Genomic DNA, 15,769 nt, shown 5'->3' on the forward strand with positions numbered 1-15,769 from the left:
AAATACCCAACCTAGAACCAAAAGATTGTGCACTACACTATATCTATAAGGTGTGCAAGCTTTTTTCTGACATGTTTCAGACCTATTAGACTGTTAGTTTGAATCAGCACATAACTCAAAACTCAAACCTGGAGGGGAAAAAGAAAAAAGCTGTACAGTTGAGAGTTCCCTGGATCCAGGAATTGACATTAAAATTTTATACAACATAGTTTCAGTAAGAATTAAAGAGGAAACCATAGCTCACCCTTGGTCCAAGTGGTCCCACAGGGCCTTCCTCACCAGGAATACCCTAAAAGAAGGAACAACTCACATTTTTATCAAATTTTTAACAGAAGATGCCCTGGATTGGGCTCTTAAATAAGTGAGGCAGTTACATAATGATTATTTGATATTTTATTTAATTCGTGTAATCACATAACCTTACCTGATCACCTGGTTTCCCTGCCTCTCCAACTGGGCCTGCTGGTCCAGGCAATCCCTAAGGAACATGATTAAATGGATTACATACTGAGCAAAATATATATTTATTGAAGAAATGTCTTGAAATTCTATATTTGGACCTTTATCATGAAGTAGTTATGCGAATTGCTTACCTGGAAGCCATGCATTCCAGGAGGTCCCTGTTCTCCTCTGTCACCTGCTGGTCCCTTTAATATTAAAGTACCAAGAACTGTTATTGCTGGTTTTGACATCATAATGCAGGATTGAAAGAAATAGAGGCTTAAAATGCAAAGTAACAAACTTACTGGAGGACCCGTGGAACCAAGTGGCCCGACCTCTCCTTCCTTTCCAGGTAGACCCTACATGAAAACCAAGATTACATGATGAGTGCATTAAAAATTATTTGTTATGCTTTGGAATGGGGTTATAGTTATTGCTGGTACTCACTCGCTGCCCTGGAGGCCCTGGTGATCCTTGCTCACCTGGTTTACCTGGATCCCCCTGAATTATGCCATAATGCAAAATTGGATTTCTTAGGGAATGTCAGAACAGTTGAAAAAATGTAGTTTATCAAGCAATAATAATGTAGAATGATCTTAATTTGACTTACACTGAAACCCCTGGGGCCTGGGAGTCCCATTGATCCTTGTGGACCTTTGGTTCCAATAGGCCCTGGAGGTCCTGGACGTCCATCTTCACCTGTTGCACCCTACAAGGAACACAGCAAACTATGTTTTGGCACAGATATCAGGATCACTTTTAACAGGTAGGAATCGATAAATTTCAATTTTTTTTTTTATTTCAGTGATGTTCCTGGATAATAACTGCCTTAAAATTGAGAAACATAAAAGTAATGCAAGCTATAGACTTTATTATTCCCAAAAGGACATTTGTTATCTCAAATTTAGCAATAAATAGTCATAGGAACAGTCATACAAGTTAAGGCTGTGATATTTTGGCCAAACTTACTAGAGGTCCTGGCTTCCCCTCAGCACCCTGAACTCCAGGAGTTCCAGTCAAACCCTACAGTGAATTAGAACATCAATATATTGTCAACAAAATCATCACAAAGTGAGTAGTAATGAGAATTAATCCAAAAGAAGAATGCTTGTTGATTTTACCCTTGCACCTGGGAGGCCTGGTTCACCTGTTCTGCCCGGATCTCCAGTAGCACCCTTGGGGCCAGAAATTCCTGGTATTCCACGCTCACCTACTGCACCCTTCAGTTAAAATGGAAAATAAATATAATTTTTGTTGGTGAAGTACTGGATGATTCATGAACTCTCACTTCATGCTTTTGATATACTACTAACTTTGGCTCCTTGTAATCCATCTTGACCAGGGAAACCACGATTTCCAGGAGACCCCTGAAATAGTGGAACAAACCATAAAATGTTGTTTTTACTGGTCAAATGTCATTATTAACATGTGATAAAGAATAATGAGAAAATCTGACTCACTCTCTCACCAACAGGCCCAGGTGGGCCTATAGATCCTGAATCTCCTCGAGGTCCTCGCTTTCCCTCTTCTCCTTGAGGCCCAATCACTCCTTGTGCTCCCAGAGGACCCTAAAATATGAAGTGCATACTTTCATACATTTAAAGTCTCTTGATATTAGTACACCACGAGCTGGCCTAGTGGTTAGTGTATCTGCCTCTCAACCAGGAGATCAGTAGTTCTACTTGCGGTTGGGTCACTCCAAAGACCATCATCAAAATGGTACCTACAGTGGTGCTTGAAAGTTTCTGAACCCTTTAGAGTTTTCTATATTTCTGCATAAATATGACCAAAAACATCATCAGATTTTCACACAAGTCCTAAAAGTAGATAAAGAGAACCCAGTTAAACAAATGAGACAAACATATTATACTTGGTCATTTATTTATTGAGGAAAATGATCCAATATTACATATTTGTGAGTGGCAAAAGTATGTGAACCTCTAGGATTAGCAGTTAATTTGAAGGTGAAATTAGAGTCAGGTGTTTTCAATCAATGGGATGACAATCAGGTGTGAGTGGGCACCCTGTTTTATTTAAAGAACAGGGATCTATCAAAGTCTGATCTTCACAACACATGTTTGTGGAAGTGTATCATGGCACGAACAAAGGAGATTTCTGAGGACCTCAGAAAAAGCATTGTTGATGCTCATCAGGCTGGATAAGGTTACAAAACCATCTCTAAAGGGTTTGGACTCCACCAATCCACAGTCAGACAGATTGTGTACAAATGGAGGAAATTCAAGACCATTGTTACCCTCCCCAGGAGTGGTCGACCAACAAAGATCACTCCAAGAGCAAGGCGTGTAATAGTCAGCGAGGTCACAAAGGACCCCAGGGTAACTTCTAAGCAACTGAAGACCTCTCTCACATTGGCTAATGTTAATGTTCATGAGTCCACCATCAGGAGAACACTGAACAACAATGGTGTGCATGGCAGGGTTGCAAGGAGAAAGCCACTGCTCTCCAAAAAGAACATTGCTGCTCGTCTGCAGTTTGCTAAAGATCACGACAAGCCAGAAAGACTATTGGAAAAATGTTTTGTGGACGGATGAGACCAAAATAGAACTTTTTGGTTTAAATGAGAAGCGTTATGTTTGGAGAAAGGAAAACACTGCATTCCAGCATAAGAACCTTATCTCATCTGTGAAACATGGTGGTGGTAGTATCATGGTTTGGGCCTGTTTTGCTGCATCTGGGCCAGGACGGCTTGCCATCATTGATGGAACAATGAATTCTGAATTTTACCAGCAAATTCTAAAGGAAAATGTCAGGATATCTGTCCATGAACTGAATTTCAAGAGAAGGTGGGTCATGCAGCAAGACAACGACCCTAAGCACACAAGTCATTCTACCAAAGAATGGTTAAAGAAGAATAAAGTTCATGTTTTGGAATGACCAAGTTAAAGTCCTGACCTTAATCCAATGGAAATGTTGTGGAAGGACCTGAAGCGAGCAGTTCATGTGAGGAAACCCACCAACATCCCAGAGTTGAAGCTGTTCTGTACAGAGGAACGGGCTAAAATTCCTCCAAGCCGGTGTGCAGGACTGATCAACAGTTACCACAAACGTTTAGTTGCAGTTATTGCTGCACAAGGGGGTCACACCAGATACTGAAAGCAAAGGTTCACATACTTTTGCCACTCACAGATATGTAATATTGGATCATTTTCCTCAATAAATAAATGACCAAGTATAATATTTTTGTCTCATTTGTTTAACTGGGTTCTCTTTATCTACTTTTAGGACTTGTGTGAAAACCTGATGATGTTTTAGGTCATATTTATGCAGAAATATAGAAAATTCTAAAGGTTTCACAAACTTTCAAGCACCACTGTACTCTCGTCTGGCAAGGCACGCTGTAATACAAATGTGAGTAGGGAATCAAACTCTTGCAGTTACCAGAGGACCTGCCCCCCCACTGTAACCCTAGCTGTATAATAGGTGAGAGGCCGAGGGCTATAGAAGCGGCGACTGGTGCCGCCCAATGCACCTTAAAGCATATACGCAGAACCATGGCCTCACTTTTTGTTTATAAATGCCTTGAGACCTCAAGAATGGCACAGGAATAGTTTTAAGCATTAGCAATATATCTAATTTAGTAATTTTTGATATTAAAGTGATTCATATTGATAGCGGTCTGCGTGAATGACCTTGATGTCCATAACGTCACAGCAGGAAGTCTATCGGTCTCATCGCCATTTCCGCTATACTAAAACACAGAGCTGACTGCAACTCCGATCCTCCATTTTGAACTAATTTATCGCCATGCCATGTAAATGTGTTGCTGGCCGGTGCAGCAACATGACAGAAGGTGGATTTACGTTGCATTCATGGCCCAAGAATGTTCAAACTGCAAAGATTTGGACGCGTTTTGCGAGAAGTTCAAGGGCACATTGGGCGGCTATGAAGTGGTCTCTCCTCTGCTCTGCACATTTTACTGAAGACTCGTATGAGACCTCTGATCTGTTGAGGAGTGTTGGCTATAAGCTCGTACTGAAAGAGGGTGCAGTACCAACAATTAAAGGAAAAGAAAACTACAAGAAAAGGAAAGTATTTATTTATTTTAAAAAAGGAAAGTAAGTTCAGTTGCACCAGTCCTCCCGGAGTGTGAGCCGAGGGTTGTTGCTAAAACCCAGGACAGAACGGGATGTGACATAGTATCGCTTGGGCAGTGACCTCCCTGCGGTTGTTGCTAAAATCAGTGACGTCCCATCCTGGGTTTTAGTAATAGCCTGAGCCAAGCAGTAATGGCGGAGTACTCAGTATGGAGAAAATGGAGAATGAGTGGAGCAGCCATCTGATTTCCCCACTGGATATTGCTGCCATCTCGCCCTTATGTGGAAGAAGTGAATGAACGGAGAACTGAATGAACAACTGAAAGTCAAGTCAAGCTTATTTGTATTTATAATTGAAAGTCAGATTGTTTCAAAATGATCGGCCACAAGATCAGCCTTCAAGAAGCGAGAACACAGATGGGTAAGCTGCGACTCTCATTTGGATACAAATAACAAAAACAACAACACTTGTTGTTTACCTGCATTTAGATTAATACATGTAACTTGGGGGCGGCACGGTGGTGTAGTGGTTAGCGCTGTCGCCTCACAGCAAGAAGATTCTAGCCTGGCTAACGCGACTTCAAAGCTCTCCGAGCATTTGGTCTGGCCAAGCTATTAAGCCAAACCGTTTCCCAGAGCCCATGGTTGACCCGCCTCCCTGAAATGCCTCAGTTTGCTACTGGTCGAAGCCAGAAAAGGCTGTGACGAAGCTTAAACCAATCACATCACTCTTTCCTCTGACGTATGTGACGCGACGGGGCTAACTGGTAAATTAAACCATAGACATCCTATTATTAAACTCTTACCGAAGCCGGTCGGGAGCAAGGCGAAAACGTCCTTCCTTTCAATAAATACCTCCAGGGCTGCTCTTTGCTCCGTTTTCAATGAGAACTTCCCGTTGAATGCTTTCAATACAGCATTCGTGAATGAAGCGCTTCCGGCATAGATTCTGTAAACAATCTATGGCTTCCGGTCACAGTTCTACTACATCACTGCCTTGAACACGCCTCTACCCAGGGCCGTTGGAGATGCTCAAAGTTGATTGGTTCCCGATTTTTCGGGAGCTTGGAAATGCTGTAGATAGCCTGCCTGGCCAGACTAAGCTCGGAACAGGCCCTTGTGTTGCATCACGCTTAGGATGGGCGGGCCCAGGCTAAGAAGATCCTGGGTTCGAGCCCCGTGGCCAGCGAGGGCCTTTCTGTGTGGAGTTTGCATGTTCTCCCCGTGTCCGCGTGGGTTTCCTCCGGGTGCTCCGGTTTCCCCCACAGTCCAAAGACATGCAGGTTAGGTTAACTGGTGACTCTAAATTGAGCGTAGGTGTGAATGTGAGTGTGAATGGTTGTCTGTGTCTATGTGTCAGCCCTGTGATGACCTGGCGACTTGTCCAGGGTGAACCCCGCCTTTCGCCCGTAGTCAGCTGGGATAGGCTCCAGCTCGCCTGCGACCCTGTAGGACAGGATGGATGGATGGACATGTAACTTGTATTGTGTGTTTAAGTTAGCGGTATAAGATTATTTAATTTGCTTCAGAATGTGATTGTCTCAGTTCATCTGATTATTTAATGAGCCTTTTGCGTTTTATCAGTGAAAATGCATGCATGTACATGTATGTTGCATAAGTTATAACACCCATCCTGTTTTAATGAGAGTCAACCCACAATCAATGAAGTCAAATCAGTCTTAGTTGAGCAAGTCGGTAACGCTATTTCTTATTTTCACCATAAATTTTTATTTATATGACTTTGGACTATACCTGTAAAAGACCTCGGCCTTAAAACTGGTTACCACTGTAATATCATGCACTCAGGGCTGGCTGGCTCAGCGGGGCAGCTCCAATCACAACTTTGTGGTCGATTTTCATGTCCTCTCATCTCATCTCATCTCATCTCATCTCATCTCATCTCATCTCATTATCTGTAGCCGCTTTATCCTTCTACAGGGTCGCAGGCAAGCTGGATCCTATCCCAGCTGACTACGGGCGAAAGGCGGGGTACACCCTGGACAAGTCGCCAGGTCATCACAGGGCTGACACATAGACACAGACAACCATTCACACTCACATTCACACCTACGCTCAATTTAGAGTCACCAGTTAACCTAACCTGCATGTCTTTGGACTGTGGGGGAAACCGGAGCACCCGGAGGAAACCCACGCGGACACGGGGAGAACATGCAAACTCCGCACAGAAAGGCCCTCGCCGGCCCCGGGGCTCGAACCCGGACCTTCTTGCTGTGAGGCGACAGCGCTAACCACTACACCACCGTGCTGCCGCGGTCGATTTTAACTCTCAAAATTTTTTTTCCCCATTGATCCAGCATACAACAGTCAAGGATGGAGATACTATCCACTCAGAATTTTTTTTTCAATAAAGGTTCTGCTTATCTCCTTTAAGGATCTGGTTAGTACTGGGATGGGAGACTGCCTGGGAAGACCAGGTCCTGGCACGGGAGGGACTTTGACTTTTTTTTTTAATATTAGTATATTTTTGGAGATTGGAGATTTATTCAGACCTCACACTTTATCAGTCTATTCCAAACTTAAATCAAGTCTTTTAATTATAACTTACTTGTTCTCCTTTAGGTCCAGCTTCTCCTTTAAATCCAGGAACACCAACATCTCCCTAAACAGAGGTAAAGGTGAACTGAAAATATAATCTGCAAAGAAGTCCAAATCTCATTGATGTACAGAAACAAACAAACAACCCCCCCCCCCAAAAAAAACCCTACATTTCTACCTCAGTTAGGAATTACAAAAAAAAATCACAAAAAGCAGCTGTGAATCTGAATAGATGCAGCCCTCTAAAACTTATTTATATATTAATTTAAAGCTTCTGTTGTTGCATTACTGAATTATATAATGTTTAATACATCATTTCTGAATTACAATTTTCAAATGTAAAAGTATCACTTACAAGTTGACCTTTGATACCAGGCTGTCCAGTGCTTCCCTGAGGTCCTGGAGGACCAGGTGGACCGGGCAAACCAACAGGCCCCTGTGGTCCAACAGTTCCCTGAAGAAAACCACCATAACATTTAGGGCTTGATTCTGTAGGTTTTAGTTCATAGCTTTGTTTCAGACACATCACATAACTGTAATGATAAATGTTCTTGTACATACCACTGGGCCTTTGGTGCCTGGACCTCCATCTGTACCCATTAGGCCCTATATTGTTGAAAATGCCATGGACGTACATCATTAAAAAAATGACACTGTTAATGCATGAGATCAATCTGTTTTTGGTGAGTGGAAAAAATTAATTTTGATTGATTACGCACTTGTAAGCCAATTGACCCAGGTCTGCCTTGTGCACCAGTCTCTCCTCTTGTTCCCTGTGGTCCTTCAGGGCCTCTAACTCCAGTAGGTCCTGGCTGACCCTATTAAACAAAAATGACAACTTAGAATCACAGTTTTTTAAGTGCACTTTTTTAATGATTAAGCCATGATGCTTATTATAATCTCTGGATATATAACTGAATATGAATATGAATATGAGTGGTGGTGGTTGGAGTGTGTGGGTGACAAGTTATAGATAAGATACAGCAGCATATAATTGTTTGAGGATTTATTGTGATACTTCTGTTTAGAGTAAATAATTTTTCTTCATGGTCATGGCTTACCTTCATACCTGGTGCTCCTGGATAGCCTGGAGATCCGCTAAGTCCCAAAGGACCCTAAATATTGTTGAATATTCAGATATCAGTTTCAAAATTCAAGGCCTTTCTTTTTTGCTGCCACAAAGTACGGGCTGTTAGTAAATCCATGATGTGACGTCCTTACCATTGGACCTGGTTTCCCAACATTTCCTTGAACACCACGCATACCCTAAAGTGCAAAAAACGAATAAAGGAATATTATATCTACAATTATATCTCTTGTCCAAATGTATACAGTGCTAGCTTACATGCTAATTTCATGGTTATGATGAAACAAACAGCATAAGATGCTAAACATTGCTAGCCACGCATTGAGTCATGATTTCATTGTTTTTATTACCTAAAAGTGACAAAGCTCTGTGTTAATATTAGCTTATAGTAGTTAATACAAATTATGACATATGGTATTGTGAGTCTTGAGGAATTATTTCATTGACTTTATTCTGTCATGGTTTTGGTTGTTCTACTCACAGGTGTACCACTTGGCCCTGGGCGTCCTCTCTCTCCTAGCATTCCCCTGGGACCCTGCATCGGAGAAATAAAAAATCTGTTGTTTTTGAACTGGTCTTGAAATGAAAGAGACACTGGTGCTCAGCACTTCTAGTAGATTCACTTCATCTGTGGAAAGATTATGTGATCATTTGAACTTAGCTTACCATAGGGCCGGGAGTGCCCATTGGACCTGTTCCGCCAGATTCACCCTGAGGGACAAACAAATGAAATGTTAACGGAGGAAAATTGAACAAATACTCTGGGATTTATTAGACCATAACGTAGTCAAACACAATCAAGCTGCTTTTTTTTTCTTTTTCCCTCAGCCAAACCGTGTGAGTGACAGAAACATGTTAAAACATGGCAGCGAATGAAATCTCCTAATGAACAAACGATACCTTTGATCCAACTGCTCCACGTTCTCCCTTAGAACCTTCTGGACCTTGGTGGCCCTGTAAAACAAAGGATATGGTTGGAAAAGAAAAATCTGTATTACAGATGATTTATATTACTTTTTTTTGAGTAAACTTAGTTTCATCTTCCACCACTAGGCTGCACATCATGCCATGCAACTGAATTGTTTCCTCAGAAGTAACTCAATGAAAAACAAAGGAGAAAGTGTTCATTTACTTTTATTGTTATTATTGTTGTTGTTGCAGAATAACCTTCCGTAGTTAACACTCATCTGGTCTGACAAATCTATATTTTTTGCATGCTTTAAGAAATTGTTGACCTTTCCTGGAGCATGGATCGTTATGATTCTCTGATTGCAGTGCCATTTAGCTCTTGTAACACTTTTTATCCCTGATTTTTCAACACTGAATTGAAGAAAATATGAATTTAACCATTCGAAAAAAAGTGTTAACCCATCTTGCAAAAACAATATCTCATTTTTCATACTTTCATTGCTGAAAATAACTTTGTTGTTCTGTTAAATTGGTAACAGGGTTGACGTCGTTTGTTTCTTTTTTTTCAGTACACAATTAGCAAATAAATAAAATGAGCCTCACTTCATCCACATTAATGGTATGAAGACATTAAGGACCTTCTAATGCTGGATTTAAAATGATGGTTTCGAATTCATAATTTACGTTCAATCTATAATTTGAGTAGCAGCTTTGTATGTTTAAATGATTGTCAATCAATAGCACAATATTATTGAGAACAAGAAAAGCAAAAGAATGGGATTGCAATGATCTTCTTCTCATGATCTTCAGGAAATTCAGATGATGCAACTTTGTTGATCGTATCACTTGTGGAATGTTCCGGATATTTCCTAGGGCTGAATGTGTCCAGGTGATAGGGTTGAATGAAATGAAAATGTACACGTTTTATAACAGATAATGAAAAAGGATGTTTCAAACATGATGGTTCACACGTAAATGTAAAACTGGGATTTTAATTATTATAATGTATAAATATAATCAGCTGGGATGGACAAAAATGACAAAAGGATGCTTTATGTATGTTTAAAAAGTCATTTAACTTTAATTCACATACATATGTAAAAATATTGGCGCCCCAATTATGGAAACACTCATGTCATCTGAAATACTACTGATTCCAATTATAACTGGTAGTTTTCAAATAGAAACAGAAGCAGAAAGCTGGGTTTTTTTTTTTTTTTTGAAGCAGGATAAGAGAACATCTGCTGTTGTGATGATGAAACTAAAGGAAACGCGAGTGATTTGAAGATATTCAACCATTTTACTTACTCTGTGACCCTTCAGACCTGGAGGACCTGGTGTTCCGGGAAAACCTCTCGCTCCCTAAACTCCGAGATAACAGAAAAAAAAAAATCAGTGTCTATACGTGGTTATAAATATCCCTCAAATACTGAAGTAATGTTTTAATGTACATATAATAGATGGCTTAAACCATACCGGAGATCCTGGGAATCCTGGTTCTCCTGTATTTCCTGCTGTCCCTGATTCTCCCTGGAGAGGATAAGGTGATTTTATTTGCACAGGATGTTCTTTCCATTCTAATGTTCTGCATCAATTAATCGTTTAGATCATCGCCATATACAGGCACATGTGTAGGACACAAAATGTTATGTAAATGTTTTACTTACATCATCCCCAGGCTTTCCTGAAGGACCTTCAGGTCCCCTCGGACCAGCAGAGCCCTAGAGATCAAGAAGAACCTTTCTGAGATCTGTGGACTCACTGACGCATTCTTCATAATGGATGCATTTTTTTTTTCAAGATATCTTCTCATTATATCTGAGTGATTGGGAGCAAGGAGTGTGATAGCGGTTCTCATTCTGATAAACTTTTTCTTATTAAAGAATTGGTGCACTATATTAAGGCTGATAAAATATCCCTGCAGTTTAAAAACTTCTGGCTAAGACACGCTGTTTTCTGTGATGTGAAGTGAAAAAAGAATCTTAATCATCCCTCTGTATGGAAGTAAATTCTCCCCAATCTCGAACAAGCACTTGTTAGTTAGCTCTATACAGTCCATGCGTGCGTAATTGATCAGGCTCAGGCCAAATTCGACATACCTGACCAAAAATTATTGACCCATGAGAACAGAGCTGGACCTACAGTACTGTACAGAAGTCTTCAGCCCACTATTTTTTTCATACAAACTTTGTTATAGATTTCTATTTTGTGATTTCTACATTATCGAGTCAGTACAAAAACATTTTAGAGTCCAAACGTTCATTTTCCAGCACAAAATTAAATGTTACAGAAAAAAAAGTTTGTATCTGAGCAGCATATTCCATAAGAGAGCTCTCTTCAGATGAAAAAAGAAAGCATAATGAAGGCTGCTGGGTTTTGGTGTAAAATGAAGAAGTGAGTGTGACAGTCAAAGTGTCCAGAAGAACTGGGGCTGGTTCTGTAAGATGCTCCGGAAAACCTACAGATCATTTCCGCATAAAACTGACCTCACTGGACCTGAGACGGATTTGATTTTTTTTTTTTTTAAGCAAAGGGTCGTCTCACACCAAATACTGACTTTATTTCATTGATTATGACTCACTGATTACTGTTTATAGTATTTTTTAATGCTGAAACATTTCATTTCATTATTTTTAAGCCATTGTTGGTTGACAGCATTTCTTTACATGTGCCTCAGACTTTTGCACAGAGCTGTACATCTCTACGTTCATTGTAAACTGAATCTCTTTCATCAAAGGAATGCAGGAGATGCAGTAATACTCTAAATCATCTTCAGTCTGATCCTCAGGGGGTTTGTGTGGCTGCAGGTTTTCATTACAGCCAAATAACATCCTCATCTAATAGCTGTTTGAAGTCCAAGATGTACTGGTTAAACAAGTGCGTTCCAGTGGGTGTAGCTCCTGCTTGGCAGGAACGGAAACCTGCAGCCACAACAAGAAGATTGAAGATCCTGATGCTGTGTGTAGACCATGATTTTTCACACTTCCACAGTGGTATGGCTGCGTGATTTGAGGTGAACCAGTGACTGAAAGTTATCTTACAAAAGCTTTCAGTTTCCCATTGTGAAGTAATTAAACACATTTTACATTTAATAATATTTTATTTAGATATATAAAACCACAATGACTATAAAGGCTTTTTTCAATATGGATGGACTGGACTGTTTCTTTACATTTATAGATGGAACCTGAAACATGTTTTTGAATGTGATTGGAAATGACAAGTTGACTGTTCTTACCATTTGTCCTGTTTCTCCAGCTTCACCAGGGGATCCCTGAGCTCCTGGTGGCCCCTAAATGAAGGGTGGAGCTATTAGAAGTTGTAAACTTGAAAATCTGATCATTTATTGATATCTTGATATGTTATCAAATATGTAGCCCTTACAGATCAGCCAGAACATTATGACCACTGACAGGTGAAGTGAAGAACATTGATCATCTCATTACAGTAGCACCTGTCGAGGGGCGGGGTTTATTAGGCAGCAAGAGAACAGTCAGTTCCTGAAGTTGATGTGTTGGAAGCAGGAAAAATGGGCGAGTGTAAGGATCTGAGTGACTTTGACAAGGGCCAAATTGTGATGGCGAGATGACTGGGTCTGAGCATCTCCAAAATGGCCCATCTTGTGAGGTGTTCCTGGTATGCAGTGGTTAGTATCAAACAAAAGTGGTCCAAGGATCCAAAGGACAACCAGTGAACCAGCAACAGGGTCATGGGTGTCGAAGGCTCAGTGATTCGCATGGGGCACAAAGGCTAGCCCATATGGTCCAATCCCACAGAAGAGTTACTGTAGCACAAACTGCTGAAAAAGTTAATGCTGACACCTTTCTGTTTTAGCCAGCATTAAATTTTCAGCAATTTGTACTAAAGTAACTCTTCTGTAGGACTGGACCATATGGGCTAGCCTTCATGCCCCATGTGAATCAATGAGCCTTCGACACCCATGACCCTGTTGCCGGTTCACTGGTTGTCCTTTGGATCCTTGGACCACTTTTGTTTGATACTAACCACTGCATACCAGGAACACCCCACAGGATGGGCCATTTTGGAGATGCTCAGACCCAGTCATCTTGCCATCACAATTTGACCCTTGTCAAAGTCCCTCAGATCCTTACACTCACCCATTTTTCCTGCTTCCAACACATCAACTTCAAGAACTGACTGTTCTCTTGCTGCTCAATATACTGCACCCCCTGACAGATCATATTGTAATGAGATAATGTTATTCACTTCACCTCTCAGTGATTTTAATGCTATGGTTGATTGGTGTATATATTTGTTTTGCTTTGCATGCTTCAGACTTACCGGTAGACCATTGGGCCCCGGTGGTCCTCTTGCACCTGCCTCCCCCTAAAAAGATAATTTAAAAAACATACCAAAAAAGGAACTCAGCTATTTACTTCAACAGCATGGGCTTGCTCAAAGTTGTCAGTAACTGAACAAAGCTGAATCTGCTTTAGGAATATATGTGTCTGGTCCTTTGGACATGAAAACATGAGCGATAGTTCTCAAGATGCCACAACTAAGGTCAAGTCAGATTGTTTCAATAAAGTCATGGTATTAAGATTCTTGTCAAGTATCTTTGCTAGCCTGTACCAGCTATTCAGACATGGCAAATTTCACATTGTTCAAGACTTAAGGGTTTGAATCATTGCTTTATACCCTTTGTCCAGGAATCATGGCATGCTGGCCTGCTACTTTTCCACCTCCGAATCCTTCTGCCATCTGAGAGGACAGCTGGCCCTAAAGAAGTAAACAAGCAAATGACCAAATATGTAAAAATAAATGCAGGAAATTAGATGCTATGCATGCTCTATGCATTCAGGTAATGTAGTATTGACTTTATGATGGGCGACATGGCAAAATATACAGTACACAAAAAGTGCAGTAGTAAATACATTAAAGCAAAGGGGAACCATCAGGACCTTCGAGGCCTTCAGAGAAGCTCAAATATATCAGCATTTCAAATGTTATATTTAATTTCGGGGCTGCATGGTGGTGTAGTGGTTAGCGCTGTCACCTCACAGCAAGAACATTCTAGGTTCGAGCCCAACAGCCGGTGAAGGCCTTTCTGTGCGGAGTTTGCATGTTCTCCCCGTGTCCGCGTGGGTTTCCTCCGGGTGCTCCGGTTTCCCCCACAGTCCAAAGACATGCAGGTTAGGTTAACTGGTGACTCTAAATTGACCGTAGGTGTGAATGTGAGTGTGAATGGTTGTTTGTCTCTGTGATCATCACCCTGTGATGATCTGGTGACTTGTCCAGGGTGTACCCTGCCTCTCACCCATAGTCAGCTGGGTTAGGCTCCAGCCCGCAACCCTGCACAGGATAAACAAATAATGGATGGATGGATGGATATTCTCCTCTAATTCTAATTTTGCCTCATTTTCTATCAAATTTCCTTCAGAAATGAAAGGGTTACCATCCTGAAAACATTAAAATCAAGTTCTCCAATGAGATCATTCCGTTTGTTGTCTCTAGGCTGAGAAGAGTTTAGAGCTGCTCACTCATTGGTTTGGACTTCATTGCTGGGACAGAAGGCCATGGCAGTGTATGTTTATGTAGGAAGTGACAGATGAATTAACCAATCAGATTTTGATTTATAGTGGGAGGGACCAAAAATGTATCGCCCTAGGCTTTCTCGAAGGCCAACGCGAGCTTAACTGCGAGTCGGCACCGTCAGTGCAGCAGTGAAGTCACCTTCCAGCCGGTGTAGCGTTCATCAGTAGTGTTAGCGAATGCTAATAAAGTGGTCAAGCCAGTGCTATCGAGAGCTACAGGCTAACGACCGAGAAACTAAGATTTCTGTCTCCAGACTCTTCTTCCACGCTGCACGCTCGCTACAGTATTTTTCACTCAGACTTAAGGATTCATTTCCCTGTGGAATTTACTGAGTTACTTTTAAAATCAACATCGACAGCTACACACAACAGAGCGACCTGGCAGCCTGACGCTAATCCCTTACAAAATCCTTTACCCTTTTGCTGTTTTTGGTGTCTGACTAAGTTTTGGCTGAGCTCAAGTCCCAGCTCTAACAGTAATAGCTCACCAGTGCATTAAAGTTATTCCTTAGATTATATTTGAAAGTATATTTCAATTAAGCTTTATTAACCTTTTGGGATCGAGAGCTTCTCCAGCGAAGTTCGGCAGGTTTAGAATGAGTAGGTCATGTATTTAGATAAATATCTTCATGAGTTTTTCATCATACAAGCATGATAAACATACTGACAGAAACTTTACACTTTCCTGTGTGCCCACTGCAAAATAATATTATAGTTTTTAAATTACCTAAATTAGATGAAACATAAAACTTGTCCTGTTCCTCAGTCACACCAGAGTCGGCACTCTGAGAGCCCACTTACACAAAAGACTGTTCCCATGGTAACAGCATGATAATCACTTTCACTCTTTCAGTGTCAATTGGTTTCTTTTTTGTGGTGGGAACGCCCAGGATAAAATCTGTCAGACAGAGTTTAGGATATTTGGGGTTAAAACTTGTTGAGAGATGGTACGCGGATTTTATGCGCTTCGAATGATTCAGGACAGCGATTCAATTCAATCTTGAGAACTGTGACAATGATGATGAACAGTGCCTTTATTTATTTATTTATTTTTTTTTACTTTGACTCGATCCAGCCAAAGATTGGCTCGAGTAAGTGTAAATACTTCTTCTATTTCTGATGAGCAGGTCGGTTGATATGTGTATGCTGTTGTGCAAACACAGGAA

At 41.0% G+C, this 15,769-nt stretch overlaps 1 protein-coding gene across 1 annotated transcript in view; it reads right to left on the reverse strand.

Annotated features, from left to right (window-relative positions):
* col5a2a (collagen, type V, alpha 2a) overlaps positions 1–15,769 on the reverse strand; it is an 81,886-nt gene that overhangs the window by 23,854 nt on the left and 42,263 nt on the right. Inside the window, exons 8-32 of the mRNA XM_060928937.1 lie at positions 13,708–13,788; positions 13,351–13,395; positions 12,287–12,340; positions 10,716–10,769; positions 10,525–10,578; positions 10,357–10,410; positions 9,040–9,093; positions 8,806–8,850; positions 8,621–8,674; positions 8,274–8,318; positions 8,114–8,167; positions 7,772–7,870; positions 7,614–7,658; positions 7,408–7,506; positions 7,063–7,116; positions 1,902–2,009; positions 1,755–1,808; positions 1,563–1,661; positions 1,411–1,464; positions 1,052–1,150; positions 889–942; positions 747–800; positions 594–647; positions 425–478; positions 245–289 (exon numbers count right to left, since the gene is read on the reverse strand). Coding sequence (XP_060784920.1) covers positions 245–289; positions 425–478; positions 594–647; positions 747–800; positions 889–942; positions 1,052–1,150; positions 1,411–1,464; positions 1,563–1,661; positions 1,755–1,808; positions 1,902–2,009; positions 7,063–7,116; positions 7,408–7,506; positions 7,614–7,658; positions 7,772–7,870; positions 8,114–8,167; positions 8,274–8,318; positions 8,621–8,674; positions 8,806–8,850; positions 9,040–9,093; positions 10,357–10,410; positions 10,525–10,578; positions 10,716–10,769; positions 12,287–12,340; positions 13,351–13,395; positions 13,708–13,788 — 1,566 coding nt within the window. The remainder of the gene's footprint in view (positions 1–244; positions 290–424; positions 479–593; positions 648–746; positions 801–888; positions 943–1,051; positions 1,151–1,410; positions 1,465–1,562; positions 1,662–1,754; positions 1,809–1,901; positions 2,010–7,062; positions 7,117–7,407; positions 7,507–7,613; positions 7,659–7,771; positions 7,871–8,113; positions 8,168–8,273; positions 8,319–8,620; positions 8,675–8,805; positions 8,851–9,039; positions 9,094–10,356; positions 10,411–10,524; positions 10,579–10,715; positions 10,770–12,286; positions 12,341–13,350; positions 13,396–13,707; positions 13,789–15,769) is intronic.

This window comes from Neoarius graeffei, chromosome 9 (assembly GCF_027579695.1).
Source record: "Neoarius graeffei isolate fNeoGra1 chromosome 9, fNeoGra1.pri, whole genome shotgun sequence".
Lineage (NCBI taxonomy): Eukaryota > Metazoa > Chordata > Actinopteri > Siluriformes > Ariidae > Neoarius > Neoarius graeffei.